Source organism: Lissotriton vulgaris, chromosome 2_1, assembly GCF_964263255.1.
Source record: "Lissotriton vulgaris chromosome 2_1, aLisVul1.2, whole genome shotgun sequence".
Taxonomy (NCBI): Eukaryota; Metazoa; Chordata; class Amphibia; order Caudata; family Salamandridae; genus Lissotriton; species Lissotriton vulgaris.
The window spans coordinates 1,699,051,930-1,699,069,787 of NC_141687.1; the positions used below are offsets into that span (position 1 = coordinate 1,699,051,930).

At 44.4% G+C, this 17,858-nt stretch overlaps 1 protein-coding gene across 1 annotated transcript in view; it reads left to right on the forward strand.

The window, feature by feature from the left end:
* The window catches only part of LOC147733127 (uromodulin-like), a 45,596-nt gene extending 35,433 nt beyond the window's left edge, over positions 1-10,163 (forward strand). Inside the window, exon 9 of the mRNA XM_086957663.1 lies at positions 7,172-10,163. Coding sequence (XP_086813789.1) covers positions 7,172-7,240 — 69 coding nt within the window. The 3' untranslated portion in view covers positions 7,241-10,163. The remainder of the gene's footprint in view (positions 1-7,171) is intronic.
* Positions 10,164-17,858: the final 7,695 nt, after the last annotated feature.

The window sequence follows — 17,858 nt, forward strand, 5'->3', positions numbered from 1 at the left end:
CAACAACCATCCAGACTCAAACCCCAAGATAACTTACTACAGCACTTAAAATCCAAAATAGGGATCAATTCCACCCACACTATCCCAAAACACAATCTGCCAAATAGGCAGGATATCTCTTTGGACCTGAACTCCACCAGTATCCCCTTCACCCCTGTAAGGAACTACATCACACCCACTCCTTTGTATGTTCTGAAACTCCTTATCTCCCATAAGGAGCCATGCTGAGCAATTTTCTTCACCATCAGTTTTCACTTCCACCTCACCCTGTCGTTGTCGCCAGATTCCATGTTTCCATGTTTCCAGATTCCAAATTCCATGTTTGTTCATTTTCTAACTTGACCCTGTTTCATCCAACTGCCCTCACTTTATAAGGTCCCCAAAATGTGGACAAGCCTTTTCCGATGCAACCAGGTTTAACCTTGAACCAGTCCTCAATATCAATGAAACGTCTTTGTTGGTTCCCCACACTCAAATTTTTGGACAATCCTGATGCATCCATGAAGGCCCTAACTTGGTGTCTGGCCGCCTACATTGCATCATTTCGAATGGGGACTTTCCTGTGCTGGTATTGACTGTTGTGCTGTATGCCCACAGCATGTCTTTAATGTAGTCCTGAAAAGACAACCCTGCACTACAGGCCATCTGCATTGCTCCCTTCACCAACCTGTTTATCCTTTCCACCAAACCATTCCCCTAGGGATTGTACAAAGAAGTACACACATGCTTTATGCCAATATTGTCCAGGGAAATCCTAATTTCTTCAGAAGTAAGCTGAATGCCATTATCTGCTACTAAAACAGGCAGAATACCTTTCCTTCTGAAAACATCTCCGATAACGGGTATTGCAGACCTAGTGCTGACATTCCTCATGAAGACAACCTCCACGTGTTTAGATTTCACATCCACCATCATGGCCACAAATGTATTCTGCTACAGAAGATGAGTAAAAGAGCCAATGAAGTCCAAACAAACTCTCTTCCACACTACTCCTACCTCGGACACAATTTGAGCCACATCCACACCTCCCAGGCCCACTTTCAACTGCTTCTCAGACTCCTTGCAAATTTCACACTGCTCCACCTAACTTTCCACGTGTCCATCCAGGAGCAGCCACCAAAATCTTTCACTGACGCTTTTGAGGGTTAATGTCTGACCCAGGCGATCCTCATGCTCTAAGTGCACCAACTTTGATCTTATCTCACTAGGTGCCACAATTTTTCAGCTCACATCACCAGACATTTATCTTGAACAGACAGCTCATCCAGTACTTGATAAAAAGCCTTTACCATATCCAACAACGTACTCTCTCTCTCTCCTCACTTTGCCTTTTATCAACTTCACCACCCTTTTATTGGTGTCATCCTACTCCATAATCCTGACCTACTCCTCCTTGGCGACACAATTCTCCAATCCTTTCGTAGCATTATTCGCACTTGCTACCACCTCTTCTGTGGCCAATTCACACTTCATTCATCTGTTTGGTCTGGAAGCCTTGACAAACAGTCTGCAACTTTGCTCTTCCATCCTGGGACATACTCCAATCTGCAATCATATTTTTCTAACTTAACTGCTAGCATCGACAACCTCCCTGAACACTTCTTTGTGCCTCCCTGCCCAAAAACTCTCAATAACAGCTTATGATCTGTCTGTAGAAGGACCGTACTTCCCCAAATGAAAGTTTTAACATAACCAACTGCCCAAGCAGCAGTTAGGGCTCTGACGCAATGACAGAACAATTCCTTTCTGCACTAGTCAAAGTGGGATATGCAAAGGCAACCGCCCTCTCCACTCTCTCATGTCTCTGTGATAGTACTGCTGCAATGCCTACTGCACTGGCATACACTGTAACAATGGCCCTCAAACCTGTTTGAAAGGGCACTACAACACCCACAGTGGCAATAACGTTCTTAATGAGAGAGAATGCAGTTTGTTGTTCTTACCAGACAAATGCCCTTCCCTTTCATAACAGTACCCTCAGACCTTCAGTTTTATAAGCAAAATCCTACACAAACTTGGAGTAATGTTCCTCAAATCCCATAAAGAATCAGATCTCATCCCTGTCAGATTGTACTTCTGCATTACCAATTGCACTGACCAGATTACATTTTGGTTTATCTTCATCCCTGGTACCCTAAATAATCCACCTCTTGCGACAGAAACACACCCTGTTCCTTTCATACTGTCATGCCAGCCATATCAATTTGAGACCAAACTTCACTCAAGGTCTTGTTATGCCCCACAATATCTTCTTCAAAAGTAAGTATATCATCTTGAAGAAATATTACATTTTTGACACCTGACAACACATTAGATATTACTCATTGAAAAACACTTGCTGCTGAGCAGGGACCAAAAAGAAGCCTGTTAAATTGAAAGGTGCCCTCCATGGTAATGAATGAAGTGAGATGCTTGGAGTCGGGTGAAGCTTAACCTGGTGATAAGCACTTCTCACATCTAAGTTATCCATGACAACATTCTCATTTAGGCTGCATAAGTCAACACAGAATCTGAGAGATCCGTCTGACATCTTGGTCATCACGACCTGCAACAGCCATTTCGTGGCCTCTGTCAGATCAATAACTCCATCCTCCATCAACTATAGCAGAATTTCATGCGTTTTTTGTTTGACAGCTATCGGTACCCCCTTCACCACATGTCTCACAGGCAGAGCACCCTTCTTGAGCTTAATTGCATGCATGTATAGTTGGCTTCTATTAGTCTGTTTCGAAAAACACTCTCAAATCAGCTAAAAAAATTCCACATGCTGGTCTTAAACCACCATAATCTGGTAGTCAGCTCTTGGGTTCACCGCGATATGTTGCTCGTACTGGTAAGCCCATCCAAAGATCAGACGACGCACCATTGCCACATATACCTTTCCTTTGGTCTTCGACCTTCAAACTTGATTACTGCAGAAATATATTCTATCATCCCCATATCTGCACCCTGGTAACCTTTCACAATCACATTTGTTCCAAGTCTCCAGCAGGCAAAACAGTATCAAACAAGTGCTTTGGTTTAATAGTATATAAAAAGACTGAATCCACCATCAGAGATATCACTTTTCCATTCACTTGAAAGTTTACTCTTGGGCATATTTTCCTTTTTTCTTCTCTTTCCAGCTTCACCATCAACCATCAGTACTCTCTGTACATGTTCATCTACTGAGGCTATTTTTTTAGCTGGAGGCTTTGCACATGTTAATTGTTAATGTTAATTGTGATTTATAGAGCGCTTAATACCACCAGGTCTCTAAGCACTATGAAAGGGAAGCTACAGCGCCCCGGGTAAGTGCGATGTCTAACTGAGTGGAATTAGGCCCAGGCTTCAATAAACAGGAGGGTTTTCAATGTTTTCCTAAACGGTAGGAGGACCTTCTCAGATCGAAGATAGGGTGGGAGGCTGTTCAACAATTGTGGAATACAGACGGAAAAGGCCCACCCTCCTTTTCTAAAGAGGTGGAACCGCGGACAGGATAGTTGATTCCCTGCAGAGGATCTTAGAGAGCGGCTTGGGGCATACTTCACAAGGCGCTCTTTGATGTAACCAGAGGCTTGACCATATTGAGCCTTATGGGCGATACAGAGTCCCTTAAATTTGGTCCTTTGCTTTATGGGGAGCCAATTAAGTTTTTGCAGTTGAGGAACAGCTCTTGTATATCTAGAAAGTTTAAAAATCAATCTCGCATGTGGGCAAAATGTACCTTTTTTCCACATTTTCAACAGTATTTTCCAGTTTCAAAACGGTTCTTTGTATTTGCTAAATGGAAGCTGCTCCCACATCTGTGACACATTCAAGATGCTACTTTCACAAATAAGTTAGATGCTCCTGGATCTCTTGACACACTACAGCTGTAAGTATTTTCACTGGTGGTCAAAAGTTTCCTTTTAACTGCATTTCCCACGCATGATTCCTCACCAACTTCTGCTACATCAGAGGTGTTTTTACCTTCCGTTCCATTCTTAGGCATTTGTCGCAATCACCTCTCGAATTCTTCTGCCACCTTAGCTATTGTGATGGCATCTTTTAGCGTAGGATTGCTAGCTGCCCACAACCTTTCCTGCATTTTTTTGCTACTGCACTAGTAATTGATCTCTTATTAGTTCTTCACACATCTGACCAATTTGACATTTGGCTGCCAATTCCCTTAATCTGGCTATAGAATCATCAACCGATTCCGATGGTCATTGCGGCTGGCTTTAAAACTTATGGATATGCATTACCACATTCACTTGCGTTGCAAATCTGGTTTGAAGGAGCAGTCTAGTTTCTCTCTACACGACTTCTAACTCATATCCCATCTCATTTACCTGGTCATCACGCACTGTAGGGAGGTATTTAAATACATGGTTGCCCTCTTTGCCCAAGGAGCTTAATATCAATGCTTTTTTTCCCGATTGAGAAAAATCTGTACAATCAACTGTCAAAATGTAGTCATCAAAATTGTCAATCCAGTCCTCCAATTCAATTGGTGGATCACCTGGTAACATCAGAAAGGAGGGGGTGTTACAATAGAAGGTTAATGTTGCACCCCAAAGCTTCATTTGAAGAAAAGACTCAACATAATTTGCTTTTTAACTGTATAACAATTCTGTACCTGATGTCCAGTAAGTGGCAATGCAGCATGAACAGAACAGAAACTCAATTGTTTAGAAAGTTACGTAAATGAATACATATAGCCACTAGATGGCAGTGCAGGATAAGCTGAGACGACTGATGTTGTAGATGGGGAAAAACACAGCAATCAGGAAACCGTGGGTCACTAGGCATCAAGAAATACAAAGAAGGAAGCGCGTGAAATACACGTCTCAAGGGAGCCACGAGGTAGGCTCTTCGATCTTAGCGCTCCATGCGCAAAAGCATTTTCTAATGTCGCAGGAAGACTGATTTAGGTCTGGCGAACACAGGTTGAGGCCTGCGTGTGAAGTTCAAGTCTGAATGCAGCACTTCGGGTGCGAGGCCGTTCTTCCACTGTTATAGGAGCAGCGGTCCAGGCCTGCCAAATGCTCTGAGGGCCAGGGCCAGGGCCGGACTGGCCGCAGCGGGCAGCGAGCACCGGGCACAGGGCCGCTTTTAGGCCCTTGGGGCCGTTTTTGGTACAGGGCAAAATAGGCCCTGTGCCCGCGGTCCGTTCAGGGAGTTACGGTGGGGCAGGAAGGCAGGGGAGAGGCAGGGTGGGGGTGCTAAAAACCGGAATATGGATAATTAGTACTTTGCCACTAGTCCGGCCCTGATGAGAGCACTTGTATAGGCTGGCTGAACACTACAGGAGCAGTGGTCTAGTCCTGCCGAACGCTGCGCTTCGACCATAGGGACATTACCCTAATGTTGATGAGGCTGGAGGCTGACCCATATCAGGGTGCGACCGAAAGCCCCTGGGGCAGTTATCCGTGGCACATACATGCCAACCCTCCCCATTCAGGCCAGAGACTACCAATTTCAAGGCTATTCTCCCGCCTCCGGATTCCTGCATGCAGAAAACAGATTCCTCGGAGGGCTCCAGCTGGTCAGGGACTGGTCTTATGTGACATGGAGTATGCACTGCCAGTGACCTGCTCCTGCAGACCAGTGTACTTTTATCACGCTCTCTCTGCCAGCCATAGCGCTTTCTCCATGCTCCTAAGAAAAAAAAAAAAACATATATTTGCCTTTCTAATGTCCAATCCTGCAACAGCACACTTGCAACTTCCATACATAGCAATAACCTGATTGAGGCCTCATTTGAAGTAAATGGGGGAAATACATTTGCCCAATTATTTTTGCGAAATCTCCCACTTTTCTCTTCTATGATGTTGGCATCTCTGGTGGCAGTAGGAGGTGCTGTTGATCGGTGCTCAGAGTATGGTGGGATACAGCGTTCAGATGTGGCCGTTGGGGCTGATGAAAACTTGTTGTCACTAGATGAGCTTGCATGCAGGGGTGGAAGCAAAGGAATGGAACGTTGTTTCCACACATGTCATAAGCTACATATTTCACGCTCATCACAACATCTTCCTCACTATGGAGGCTCGTTGATTGGTTATTTAGGACACTCTGGACTAAAATCATTGATTTACACACTTCTATTGTTCACTGTCACTATATAGTATGTGTGTTTAGCGTAAAACCCTTTGAAATCCTACATTGACGTGAGCAGAGCTGTAAGAGACTTCAAATAAATGTGAGAGGGGTGCTGTAGAGAGATGAGGGGCACTGTTAGAGAAAGGTAGTGAGGGAATCTGGGAACAAAGAGGTCATTGAGGGCGCCAACAAAGTCTGTAACATTGGGCCTCGCCAATGCTAAAGATGGCGCTGGATTAGTGGCACAAAGAAGCCAACCCATGAAAGCATTTGCAAAATAACAGAAAGCTGAACAGAAACCTTGAGATGGGTAGGCATCAGTACCCTATGTGGTCCACCTGCCAGTCCCATGACCCTTTATGCATATCAATTTACGCCATGTTATCCCATTTGTCAGAAAATTTTGTTATATATTTACAGCATGTTAATATATTAGGACTATTTCTTTGCTAGACTCCCTGCAGTTGTGCATCTTAATATCTTGCCTGAAGCCTGCAGTCCTCCTTGTCAAAAAAAACTCTTAGCCAGCTCCCCAGGAAGACATGTGGCGACCCTGAACCACCCAGTCGTTCATGGCCCACCTAACAAGGTCCATTCCCTGTCATGGATTCATGAATGCCACTTGCCTAGTTGGGCACTTTAGCCCCTTACCTGCTCCTTCACTCTTCACTAAAAGCTATATTACCCCTAGCAGCCACTCCACCTCCCAGCTCACTACCACCTCCCGTCTTTGCTCAGCTGCATGCAGTCCATGGCAGAGGGTGATCGCATGATTAAACACGATGGCTTGAAAACATGGAATATGGCTTGCAAAGATACAGTCATATTATTACCCTTCGTAGAATGTCCCCATTACCTTCCAAAAAGTGCTCTCACCTTAAAATCTGAAATAATGAAACTTTGAGTGAAAGAAAGTCCTGTTAAGAGGGCCTTTTTGTCAATAATCAGAAGCCCAGAGAACTGGGTGTTGTTCGTATACGAGAGTGAGTTCAAGAGGTCACTGGAAGCAACTGTTTCAGTTCCTTTAGCCTGATACTGTATGTGGTAAAACAATGGAGCTGTCTCGATGTAGAAAGGCTGCAGTAACCTCTTCTCTCTTATTTCACAGTATTGGGTATATTGCTTGACAAACCTTCCTGGAGTGGAACACACTGAGGCCTACTTCTTGCAAGTATAAATCTTTCTACTGCATGCTATCTGGGTACAGTATCTTTCTCTCTGTGCAGAGATCCACTCTAATAACCTATACAGTCCTATCCTGTATGAGACAGAAGGTACCAGCAGAATATGGGTATCAGGCCTGCTGCAGAGCACTGATGCTTGCAGCATGCCTGGGCACCATGCAGAGGGAGTCCCAGCAATAAGGTCAACCTGGACCTACGTGGACGCAGTGGGCTTGGTTGACTGGGGAAGACCCGTCTTTGTCACCAGGTTGAGTTGCGTTTCAAACGCCGGTTCTCCATCACCGGTTCTTTCTATGGGGGTATACGCATAGAGCTATTTTTCTACCTCAAGCCACTCTGAAATGAAAACATATCTATGGCACGTTTTCTGGTGCCCCAAAATGCACAACATGTTCCCCTCCGGTTTTCTTAAATATCAAATCATGTTGTATGCTTTCCTGGTAAGTTATTCACAATCCAGAATGTTCTGTCTTTGAAATGGTAAGAAGTGGTAACAGTTCTAAGTGCAGTTCTTATTTCACCGAGCTTGAGGTGTTTCCATGGCGCCACTGAGGCGCGAATACCTAAACTTCAAGGACTAAGCTTCTCTCTGTTCAGTTTTGCAGTTGTCGACTGGCGCGGTTTGTCAGTCGTCGCTCTGGTTCTGGCACGGCGCCCATCGCTGCTCACGCACCCGGGTCAGGTGTCGTGGACACCGGGTGGGGTAAGTTGCCAGCCTCTGAGGTAAGTCAGGAGTTATTTCAGCATTGCCAGGCAACCCGACTGTGCATGGTAACATCTGCCAATGAAGACTGGTTGAGAAAAGCCTTAAGAGGCCCGAGCTCTAGGGAACCTAGGGATATCCTGACAGTCGGCGTGTGAAAGAGAAGTGGCGAAGATGCTAACGTCAAAACCCATGTCACGTGACACGTGAAAGGTTAGGACTGGACAGGGCCAGCCATAGGCCAGGCAGCGCAGGGCTATGGCAGGCTCAGTCAAACGCCAGCCGACCTGTTGGGAAATCTACTGCTTCTCTAGAGCTCAGTCCTCTTTGGAACAAACTGGAATGACAACAAGTGTTATCTGAAACCTGTGCAGTCCTGTCATTGTCCATTTTATGTCAGTGTTGTAATATGCACGTTTGCTCTCAGTATTTTTATGCTATGGGGGTTGGCTAAGCACTCGATCACCATGTCAGGGTTACTTGGCGCTGTGCCGAGATTCAGGGACTTTTAAGGGAGACAAACTAAAGGGAAACCAGCCAGGAGTTTGGACCATAATCAAGGAAGCTGTTACTCTGCTGCCTATGCATCTTTTCTATTTCAGAATGTATATAGATCTTGGTTTTCCAGCCGTAGGGCAAATGTGACTTAACGAGTAATTAACCAGCTATGGACAAAGAATTCTGTGGTGCCAGAAGGAAAAACATGCTATTCACATGCGAGTGCAAAGTTAAATACAGCAAAGGCAGTGCAACAGGGCAAGCAACTCACGTGTGCAACAAAATGAACATATATGACTACCAAACCGGCGAAACTTCACATTCATTTCTGAAGTTCACAATAATACCACCAATATATATCCAACCATGTATGTAAAGCCCAAAGCATTGCGCATATTTTCGAAGTCTATGCACATGTTCTTTGTGTGTCTGGAGATAAACACAAAGGAGTTTATGTGCAAACTGCCTTCTGCAGTACATTAGCAGTGGTGGCCGGTAATTTTGACAGGGAAGGGGGCAGGCGGGCCACAAATACACACACCCATACATTCACAAACACGCACTCATGCACCCATTCATAGCACTCACTTACAACAAATTCATACGTTTATACACACACGCACGCACCTAACATTCAAAAACACAAAACTTACCTCTCCTGCAGCTCCAAGAAAGGTATGCCTCAGAGGTCCTAAGAGGGGTGGGACTGCTGCTTTCCTTTATAGGCCAGTGAGGGAAGGCATCAGTCCCCCACTCGTCACAATGTGGGATGGGTTCAGTGAGAGTTGCTGACGCGACGCGACGCCACTATGAGGACGAGGTGTCACTGATTGATATTCAACTCAGGGCAGTCGGGGCTTAAATCTGAAGTGCCCAGGTCTGAGGCGATCAGTGACGCTCCCTCTTGTCACAAGGGGCAGGGCCTTGAGGTACTTATCCCAGGCTGAGGAGGTCACACCCACAGTGCAGTGAAATCCTCAGCCATACAAAGTTCAGCTCAGATGGCCAGGAGCCAACATATTTACAGGTCACGCCAACTGGCCCTGGCACTTGAGTCAGACCGCCACGGGGGGGGGGGCTGCGCATGAAAAACACTGCAGCTGCTTTTGTTACAGGGAGCCAATAAAACCCGCTCCGGGTAACAAAAACAGGTCCCAGGGTTCCAAAACCGCCCCCCACCCTGGCGGCCTACTGGGGAAAATGCCTGTGCCCGCTGTGGCCAGTCCGGCCCTGCATATTTAGCACGTATCTAGCTACTGGCTGCCTGACCTGAACTAGAAGAGTGTCTCGCACAGAAACTCTTCCTCTCTGGAAAAAGGTAAGAGGGCGTGGCCCCTTCACCCAGATGGGCAGACCGCAGCTGAACATTAGTAGTACCAAATAGTACTACTACAAAATGCTATTCGGTAACCTGCATACAGATGTAAATGCCTCCGTCTCTCCAATTTTTTATATGTGAAGCTCTCCACTCTGACTGTGGAGATCTCTGCACACATATGCCTGCGTATAGAAGTAAATGTGGGAGGAACGGTGGCGTGGCTGGAAAATGCGGAATTCTTGCTACTAAATGGGAGTGATTAAGGGAGGAGTAAGGAGAGGATTAGGGAGGGTTTAGGAGTGAGTTATGGAAAGACATGCACTCACCCACAAAACAGCAACCCATATTGATGTTCACAGACTCCATTTCTATAGTTATACATACAAAAAGGATCCAAACCAACTTTTAAAAAATATAAATAAATCATATTTAATGTTTATTTACATATATTGTGTATATATATATATATATATATATATATATATATATATATATATATATATATATATATATATATATAATGTAAATATATTGTAACTTTATTTTTTTTATAAATTAATTTTAATTGATTCTGTACATGACTTTTATTCATTTTACTATTATATATAAATGTTATAATTTAAGTGGAAATGTTTTATTTAAATCCTAATAATATAGTTTAATTTAATTTCATTTAACATATTCAAAATAATTGTATATTTTAATCAAAATTAAGTTAAATAAGCTGTAGCATTTTTGTATGTTGTGCTATGTTTATAATAAATATTTTAAATTAATTTACATTACTTCTTATCTTAAAATTATATATATATTTTTTAAACGTTAATACATTTCTAAACTTTGCCCTATACTTTACCATACCGAGATCTCTGCCATGACCGTGTGGATCTCCTCTTACTTGTGAAAAGTTACAAGCATTATCCTACACTTGTAAATAAGGCTCCACCCTCACCTCAGGAAGTGGAGAGATGTAAGCCTACACTTTGTAGTAAATTCAGGGTCGGATTGGGACAGAATGTAGACCCATTCCCCCCCAAAAAATGTGGTCCCCTTTAGTGAATTGGAAAGCTAAAAAAGTGGCCCATATATGGAAATCAGGGCAGCAGTTTTGAACTTGTGGAGACACGCTATGTAAGTGTTTTACAAGGTATGTAAGACTGCATGCATTTGGGCTTACTGCAAGCAATGTGTGTTTTAATATCAGGGCAATCAACAGTAAATACCATCCCAGGGGACCATAAAATAGGCCCACAAACAGCCCCAAAAAAATTCCCCCACACTGACATGTCAGACCAGCCCGTCAGGAACTGCCTGGTTGCCCTATTGGCCCGTCCGACCCTGAGTAAAATCACTATATTTCTACAAGAATACACATGAAATGCAAACAAGCACAGGCGCATGCGTTGTCTGCATCTTGAGTAGAAAATTGTGTTTTTCAAGCATACTCATGAAACGAGAAGCATGCATATATATCAGAAGTTCACACTGTGTGCTTGTGAGTGTGCAGAGTTGCCCATGATGTTCTTCAAAGCCTACTTATGAAATGAAATGAAATGCACTGCATTACATCTGAAATACACACTAACGTACACAGGCGCATGCTTGTGTGATGGTGTTAGTGTGTAGACTTAACCCCGTCTTCCTACAAGTATACACATGAAATGTTCCAAGCAGGAACATGAAAAGTGAAGCACTTTGTATGTTTCAGAATTTCACACCAATGCACACAATTGCTCGTGTGTGCATGTGGAGAGTGCAACTCAACATTCCTGCAAGCATGCACATCAAAAACAAAGCACTGCTCACATGTTTGAAAGTTTCACTGTTGTGCACATGTATCTGTGTATGTGCCTGCGATGTGTGAGTGAATGTGTGTGTGTGTCTGTGGTATGCCTGTGTGCATATTCGGGTTTGCATGTGTGCGCATGTGTGTATGTCAAGCCAAAATGTGTATGTACATAAGTGATTTTTCCATTTCTGAAATTCCGCAACAATAAATGTGTGTGTTTTTGGGGCTGCACAAGAGTGGATGTGCGTCATGTAGACAGTGAACTAAACACACACACACACACACAAGCACAAACACGTGTAGATACACAACACCCATGGCGTGAGTCGGTATGAGGTATGACAGTGACATTGATCGGCTGCCCCAGAGTGGTTGTGTGTCATGTAGATAGTGAACTAAAATACACATACAAACAAGCACAAACACGTGTACATACACAACACCCAATGACATGAGTCAGTAGGAGGTATGACAGTGACGTTGATTGCAAAGAGTGGTGATTGAGCTGTGTGTGAATGCCTGCCTGCCTGGAAGTATGACTGAAGTATGAGTGGACAGTAACAAGGTCGAAGCCTTGACGCGGCGTTACTGCTCACTGGTTCCAAACCAGTGCTAATTCGACCACTTTTACCTGGAAGTGCCTGAAGAGCGGCTGTAGCACTCATTGCAACACAGAAAGGGGCAAACATAGTCCCCAGGCTTATACTCCGTGGGCTCGAGTGAGCGAGTACAGTTTCCATTTTACTTCACATGTTCGGGTCCAGCCCTTAGTCTCATGCATGCCAGTGATTTCACAGTTCTGCAGAATTTGAACCACCTCAGAAATGAAGACATCTGCATATTTGATAATTGCCAGTATAACCCCATATGCTAAGTATCTCTACATGTGTTTAAACCCCATAGACAATGAAGGTATATGGTGTATGGTGTACATCCATCACATTTCCTACATTGTACATCCATCGGATTTAAGTTGTTAAACTAATGCAATTATCACATGAAAATACCAGTACACAAAGGTATGTGGTAAACACTTCCAATGTTCTGAAAACAGAAAAATCCCTGCTATTTGGAACGCGTCTGTAAGTGTTAAAATTATGTGGGTAATGAAATAACAGCAAATTTCAGCAATTGTTGCATAATTTAAATCAAATAATGCTTGCATAAACTTTGTATATGGTAAACCACACATTTCGCGATCTTCGCATAGCCAGAAATTTCCAGAACTAATAATGAAAATGTCACTAAAAAAAACATATGCAAGCTGTCAATATATGTGTTAGACCTGTCAGCCTTAGGGTGGTATTCCCCTAAACGTTTTGACTTCCTTCTCCATTTTTCCTGATGTCATTTTTGCTGGCATTAGGACTCTGCGCACTTTACCTCTGCTAACCGGTGCTAAAGGGCTTGTGCTCTCTCCTCTCAACATGGTAGTTCTCACTATCCCCAATTGGTATATTTAATTTACTTATACGTCCCTAGTAAAGTTGTACTACATGTACCTAGGGCCTTTAAGTTAAATGCTACTATTGGGTTTTCAGCACTGGTTGTGCCACTCACTTAAGTAGCACTTTAAACATGTCTCAGGCCTGCCATTGCACTCAGTGTGTGCAGTTTTAAACTGCCATTTTTACCTGGCAAAATAAACCTTTTGCCAGGCCCAAACCTTCCTTTTTAATACATATGTCATGGACTCCTGCAGTGCTGTGCTGACCCGCTACATGCTGCTCTCCTGCCTGGGTGAGGACTGAACCTGCACTTCTTGAACCCAGAACACAGAGTGACTCCAATTGCTAGTTGGCCTGCCTCCTGATCTGAAACCTTGGGGACATAACAGGCTTCCACCAACCTTGCATATGGAACCTGTACTCTGCCCTCTGTGAGTTTACTCAGCCAAGTGGAGTACTGCAGTCCTGGACCCTTGACCCTTGAAAGTGGGCTTAAGGTGCTTTGCTAGCCTATGTGGATCCATCAGACCCGACACATCTTCTCTGCTGCACAAGGAATCCTGACCAGAAATGATGCATCCACTGCTGCATGGATTGGACTCACAGCAAAGACTCCCATTGCTGCCAAAGCCCGCATCACCTTCGGAAATGCCGCAGCGCAACGCATCCTCGGTGCAGGCCCCCACATCAACAGCAGTCTCAATGACGACGACGGACTCCACATCGCTGCCTCACAGCTCCTCGGAACTGATTCATTACCTCGACTGCACAGCACATCCCCGACTCTGTACTTTGCATCGCAAGCCCTCGTCAGCGGAATTCTCGACGCAGATGCAATAAGGCCTCCCACCGATGCCTTGCAGCATCTCAGAACCGACGCATCTTCACCGTGGATCCACGACACACTCCTTAAACCAGGATTTAAGGTACTTTGTGTTTGGCAAGCCTAACTGGCCCTCTCCTTCTCTCTCTCTTCTCCATCTCTGATTGCTTGCTCTCTATGGCTCTGGACTCTCAAAGCCAGCAGCGGCAGCTCCTCTGCTGTGGGAGAGGAGTGTCGCCCGTCCCCCTCCAGCAGCCTCAAAGCATGAAAAATAAAATATGTTTTTTATCGTTTTATTTTTCCTCTGCGGGCTAAGTCTTGTGGGCGGGGCCATCTCGATGGCTTTCACAGAGGGGGAGTGGTGGGCACTGCTGTCAATCTTAGGACAGCTGTTAGAACTGGGGGTCTCTAGTTGGCAATAGTTTGCACCTTTATCCAAATAGGGACCCTTGCTTCTAGTCAGGGTAAGGGGGCTACACTCCTAAAATAACCCCTGCTCAACCCTGTGGTAGCTTGGCACAAGCAGGAAGGCTTATCTCAGATGCTGTGTGTAAAGCATTTGTGAACATGTACAGTAATACAGTGGCAGTCAAATACTTCAGCTTCTTTTGGTTCCTCTCCTTGGCAAAGGTTCGTCTTGATTCCCAGAAGTGATCCAAAGTATTGGGATCTGGGCCCCAATATTTATACAACTAATTTCTTTGTTCTCTGAAGGCAGAGTGTCTGTACCTGGCTAACACCAGTTCTGTCCTCACTGGTGCAGCTTCCTGGCAAGAGGTGGAGACAGCATTGTTGAAAGCAGACCTAGCCTAGGTACCTGAAAGGAAATCTCCTCCCCGACTCTCTATTCTATGAGGGCTCAGGGGAGTGAAAGGAAATCTCCCCCCACTACTCTCTATTCAGCCAAGGTCCTATTCAGCCCAGCCCTGACTCATCAGACTGCTGGAGCCCAAGCCCTTCGGTCACTCACAAACCAGACATGCAATACACAACCTAACAGAGGCAGGCTGGATAGTTAGGTAAGAAAATACCTACTTTCTAAAAGTGGTATTTTTAAACACAGAATGTAAAAATCATCTTCACTAAAAGATGTATTTTAACATTCTGAGTTCAGGCACACTAAATTCGTTTTTCTACCATGTTCCCTGGGTCAGTTAGGATAACTAGGTACCAGGTCTAACAATGGCCAAACCAACATGCGCACTGAGCTCTCTTCCACCCGAGCTTCGTTGCCAGGTTGGAGATATCTGGCCCAGTCTCTCTTGCATCGCAAATCGAGGGCACTCAGGCCAATCATGACGCTGCTCTCATGAGACCAGCATCTGGATTGGCCACAAGGGAGTCTGGGAGCCTGTGACTGCAGTAGACTGGAGCCTGAGAGGAGCAGAAGAGCAGCGATGTGGCAGGCAAGTAATTTATGTTTATGATTTGTTGTGTGTAATGTCTTGTCTCGCCCCCAACTGAAACCAGTTGTTACATTACGTACTTGTGGCACCTCGCTAATGGATTTTTACACAAACGAAAATCTCACTTATGATTTGCCAGTTAAGCAGCAGGAAATTATGTTAAGGGCTGCAGAGTGTCTGCAGGTAAGTAAGCTTGCGTGCCTCTGGAACAGACCACCTGTGTGCTCAGAGCATTCCAACTGTTGCAAGAAGAGTCTCAAATGCTCTTTACATCCCGCACTTTAATAATATGTTGATCAATCAATCAGGGATTTGTAAAGCGCGGCTATTCATCCATGAGGGTCTCAAGGCGCTGCTGTTATGTTCACTTAAATATCTTTATAAAATGTTATGTTACGTGTTTTTATGTAATGCAATATCTGTTTTTTTCAACAGCTCTTTGGCACAGCTTGCAGTTCAGCCTGATGATTGGATGCTCTCCCAACTGAGGGTTGCGAAGTCTCGCAACCCTCAATCTAAACACGTTTTGTGTCTATACCCCTCTTTTAATAGACTCTCTGACTCTGAGGGCATATTTCGCACAAGACTCGTGTATTTCATGCTCTTATAGTTTAAGGCTATGCTGGTGGTTCTTTACTCACTCTTATTCCCCACATGCTCTGTATTTCCCTGCTGCGTTGTTCTAGTTGTGGGTTTCTATCCCAGACATCTCTCTGGGTGGGCTCATTTTGTAACTTTCCACCAGTGGTGGCTGCCAGCTACAGGAACTGGGGGAGCGGGCACACCTTTGCTGCCAGTGTCATGGCATCCGGGTGGAGAGTGGGGGGGATAGAAGAAGAGGGCAGGAGGAAAAAAGAAAAATAAATCACTTACCTGGCTTGCACGTCCTCGCTCCGCCCCATCTTCTCCTCCACTCCAGCATGAGCCCAGCTAACTCCCTTAACTAATCCTGGCTCTGCTCTCATGCTATGAGAGCAGCATCAGGACTGGATGGAGCAAGCGGGCTGGACACTCCGTCAGGCCCTGTCGGCCTATGCTTGGTCTCCACCTCTCTCTCTAAGACAAGTTGTCACATATCTGGGGCAAGTAGTTATAGACGCCTTTTTCACAAACCAATGGGCAAATTTAAAAGGAAATGTCGGAGCGCAGAGCTGCACCAATTTTGACTGCGGTGCACTCCGACATTTCCAAAACACTGGGATGCGCTGTATTTACAACAATACGGTGCACCCCTGTGTCTTCCCTAGCACTGACGCTAAAGTTAGCTGTCTAGCTGCAACGCAGGCAGCCTTGCACCATAGTGCCAATAGATTAATGCCAATAAATACATTTTCCAAGTTTCGTGCTGTTCTTCTCATTTTAGGTTACAACATTTAATGAAATTGTTATTCTGATTTATTATTATGTCATATACAGCATTTGTACTAATTTATCTTTTTTCATGTTTTTTTCTTTGGTTATTTTCCCTTTTCACTATGATATATTACTTTTTATATGATCACATTACTGTAAAACATGTTTCTTGCGTTGCTGTTTAAAAATGACAGCAGATTTGTAATCTCAAATTTTGGCCCTGAAGAAGCGACAGGTGTAGTAAAACACGTGTTGGACTATAAAATAAATTTCAAAACAACCAAATTTGTTTCCATCTTTACATAAGAATTTGTGCCCTGCAGAAGCGAAGAGGGGATGTTTAGAAGAAACTGTGGTCTAGAGGGGTCCTTCCTGCATATTATCTGGGAGTGTCCTTTGATCCAAGACTACTGGAGGGAGATACATAAGTGGATGAGTGATTTATGGGGGGTTGAAATGCGGCTCAAAGCCAAAAGGTGTCTGCTAAAGGTATGGGAGCCCACGGACCTCAGCTCCAAAGGCAAACTCTGGTCAACGCTCGGCCAGATGGTGGCTAAGCGGAATATCGCTCGCCTGTGGGGAGCGTCTATACCACCGACGCTTGTTACATGGAAAACCGACATGGACTGGTGTATGGTACGGGAAAAGACTGTATATGTGTCACGTGGCTGTCCTCAGAAGTGGATAGCACTTTGGACAAAAGGGAACAATTATCGTGGCAACATATGTGAACCTCCCTATGTACCTCCTCTTGACGAACCACTCACTCCCTGATGTATATTTCTGTTATCCTAATTAATCTTTCTCACTGTCCTGGTGATCGGAGCAACCTCATATTTTGCGTAAGTGTACTGCTCCTGTATTTCATTATCTACTGAAAGTATTTACTGACCTCTCCACCTGCATTGTTAATAAAAAGATTTTTTTTTTAAAAGAATTTGTGACCATTAAAATTCGTATTGAACCATTAGATGGACCTCAAATACAGTCTGTGTTTAGTTTAATGTTCCTTTCAATTATTTGGCAACAGCATGTTCCTGTCCAAACTGAGTTGGATGTAGGCAAATAGGTCAGTGGACAGTGTGCAACTGTGGTGATAAACAGATCAGTGTGCAATGAACAGTAACATTGGTAAGTCTGCCACTGCCCTTTTTAAAGCTGCAATTGTAGGTGTCATGTTCTGTTCATTTCTTGTGGGAGGCTAAAGTCTAATTCCCGAAATGTGCTGTGAAGTGGGTTAAGCAAAGATAGATTGTAGCGTCTGAAACAGTGG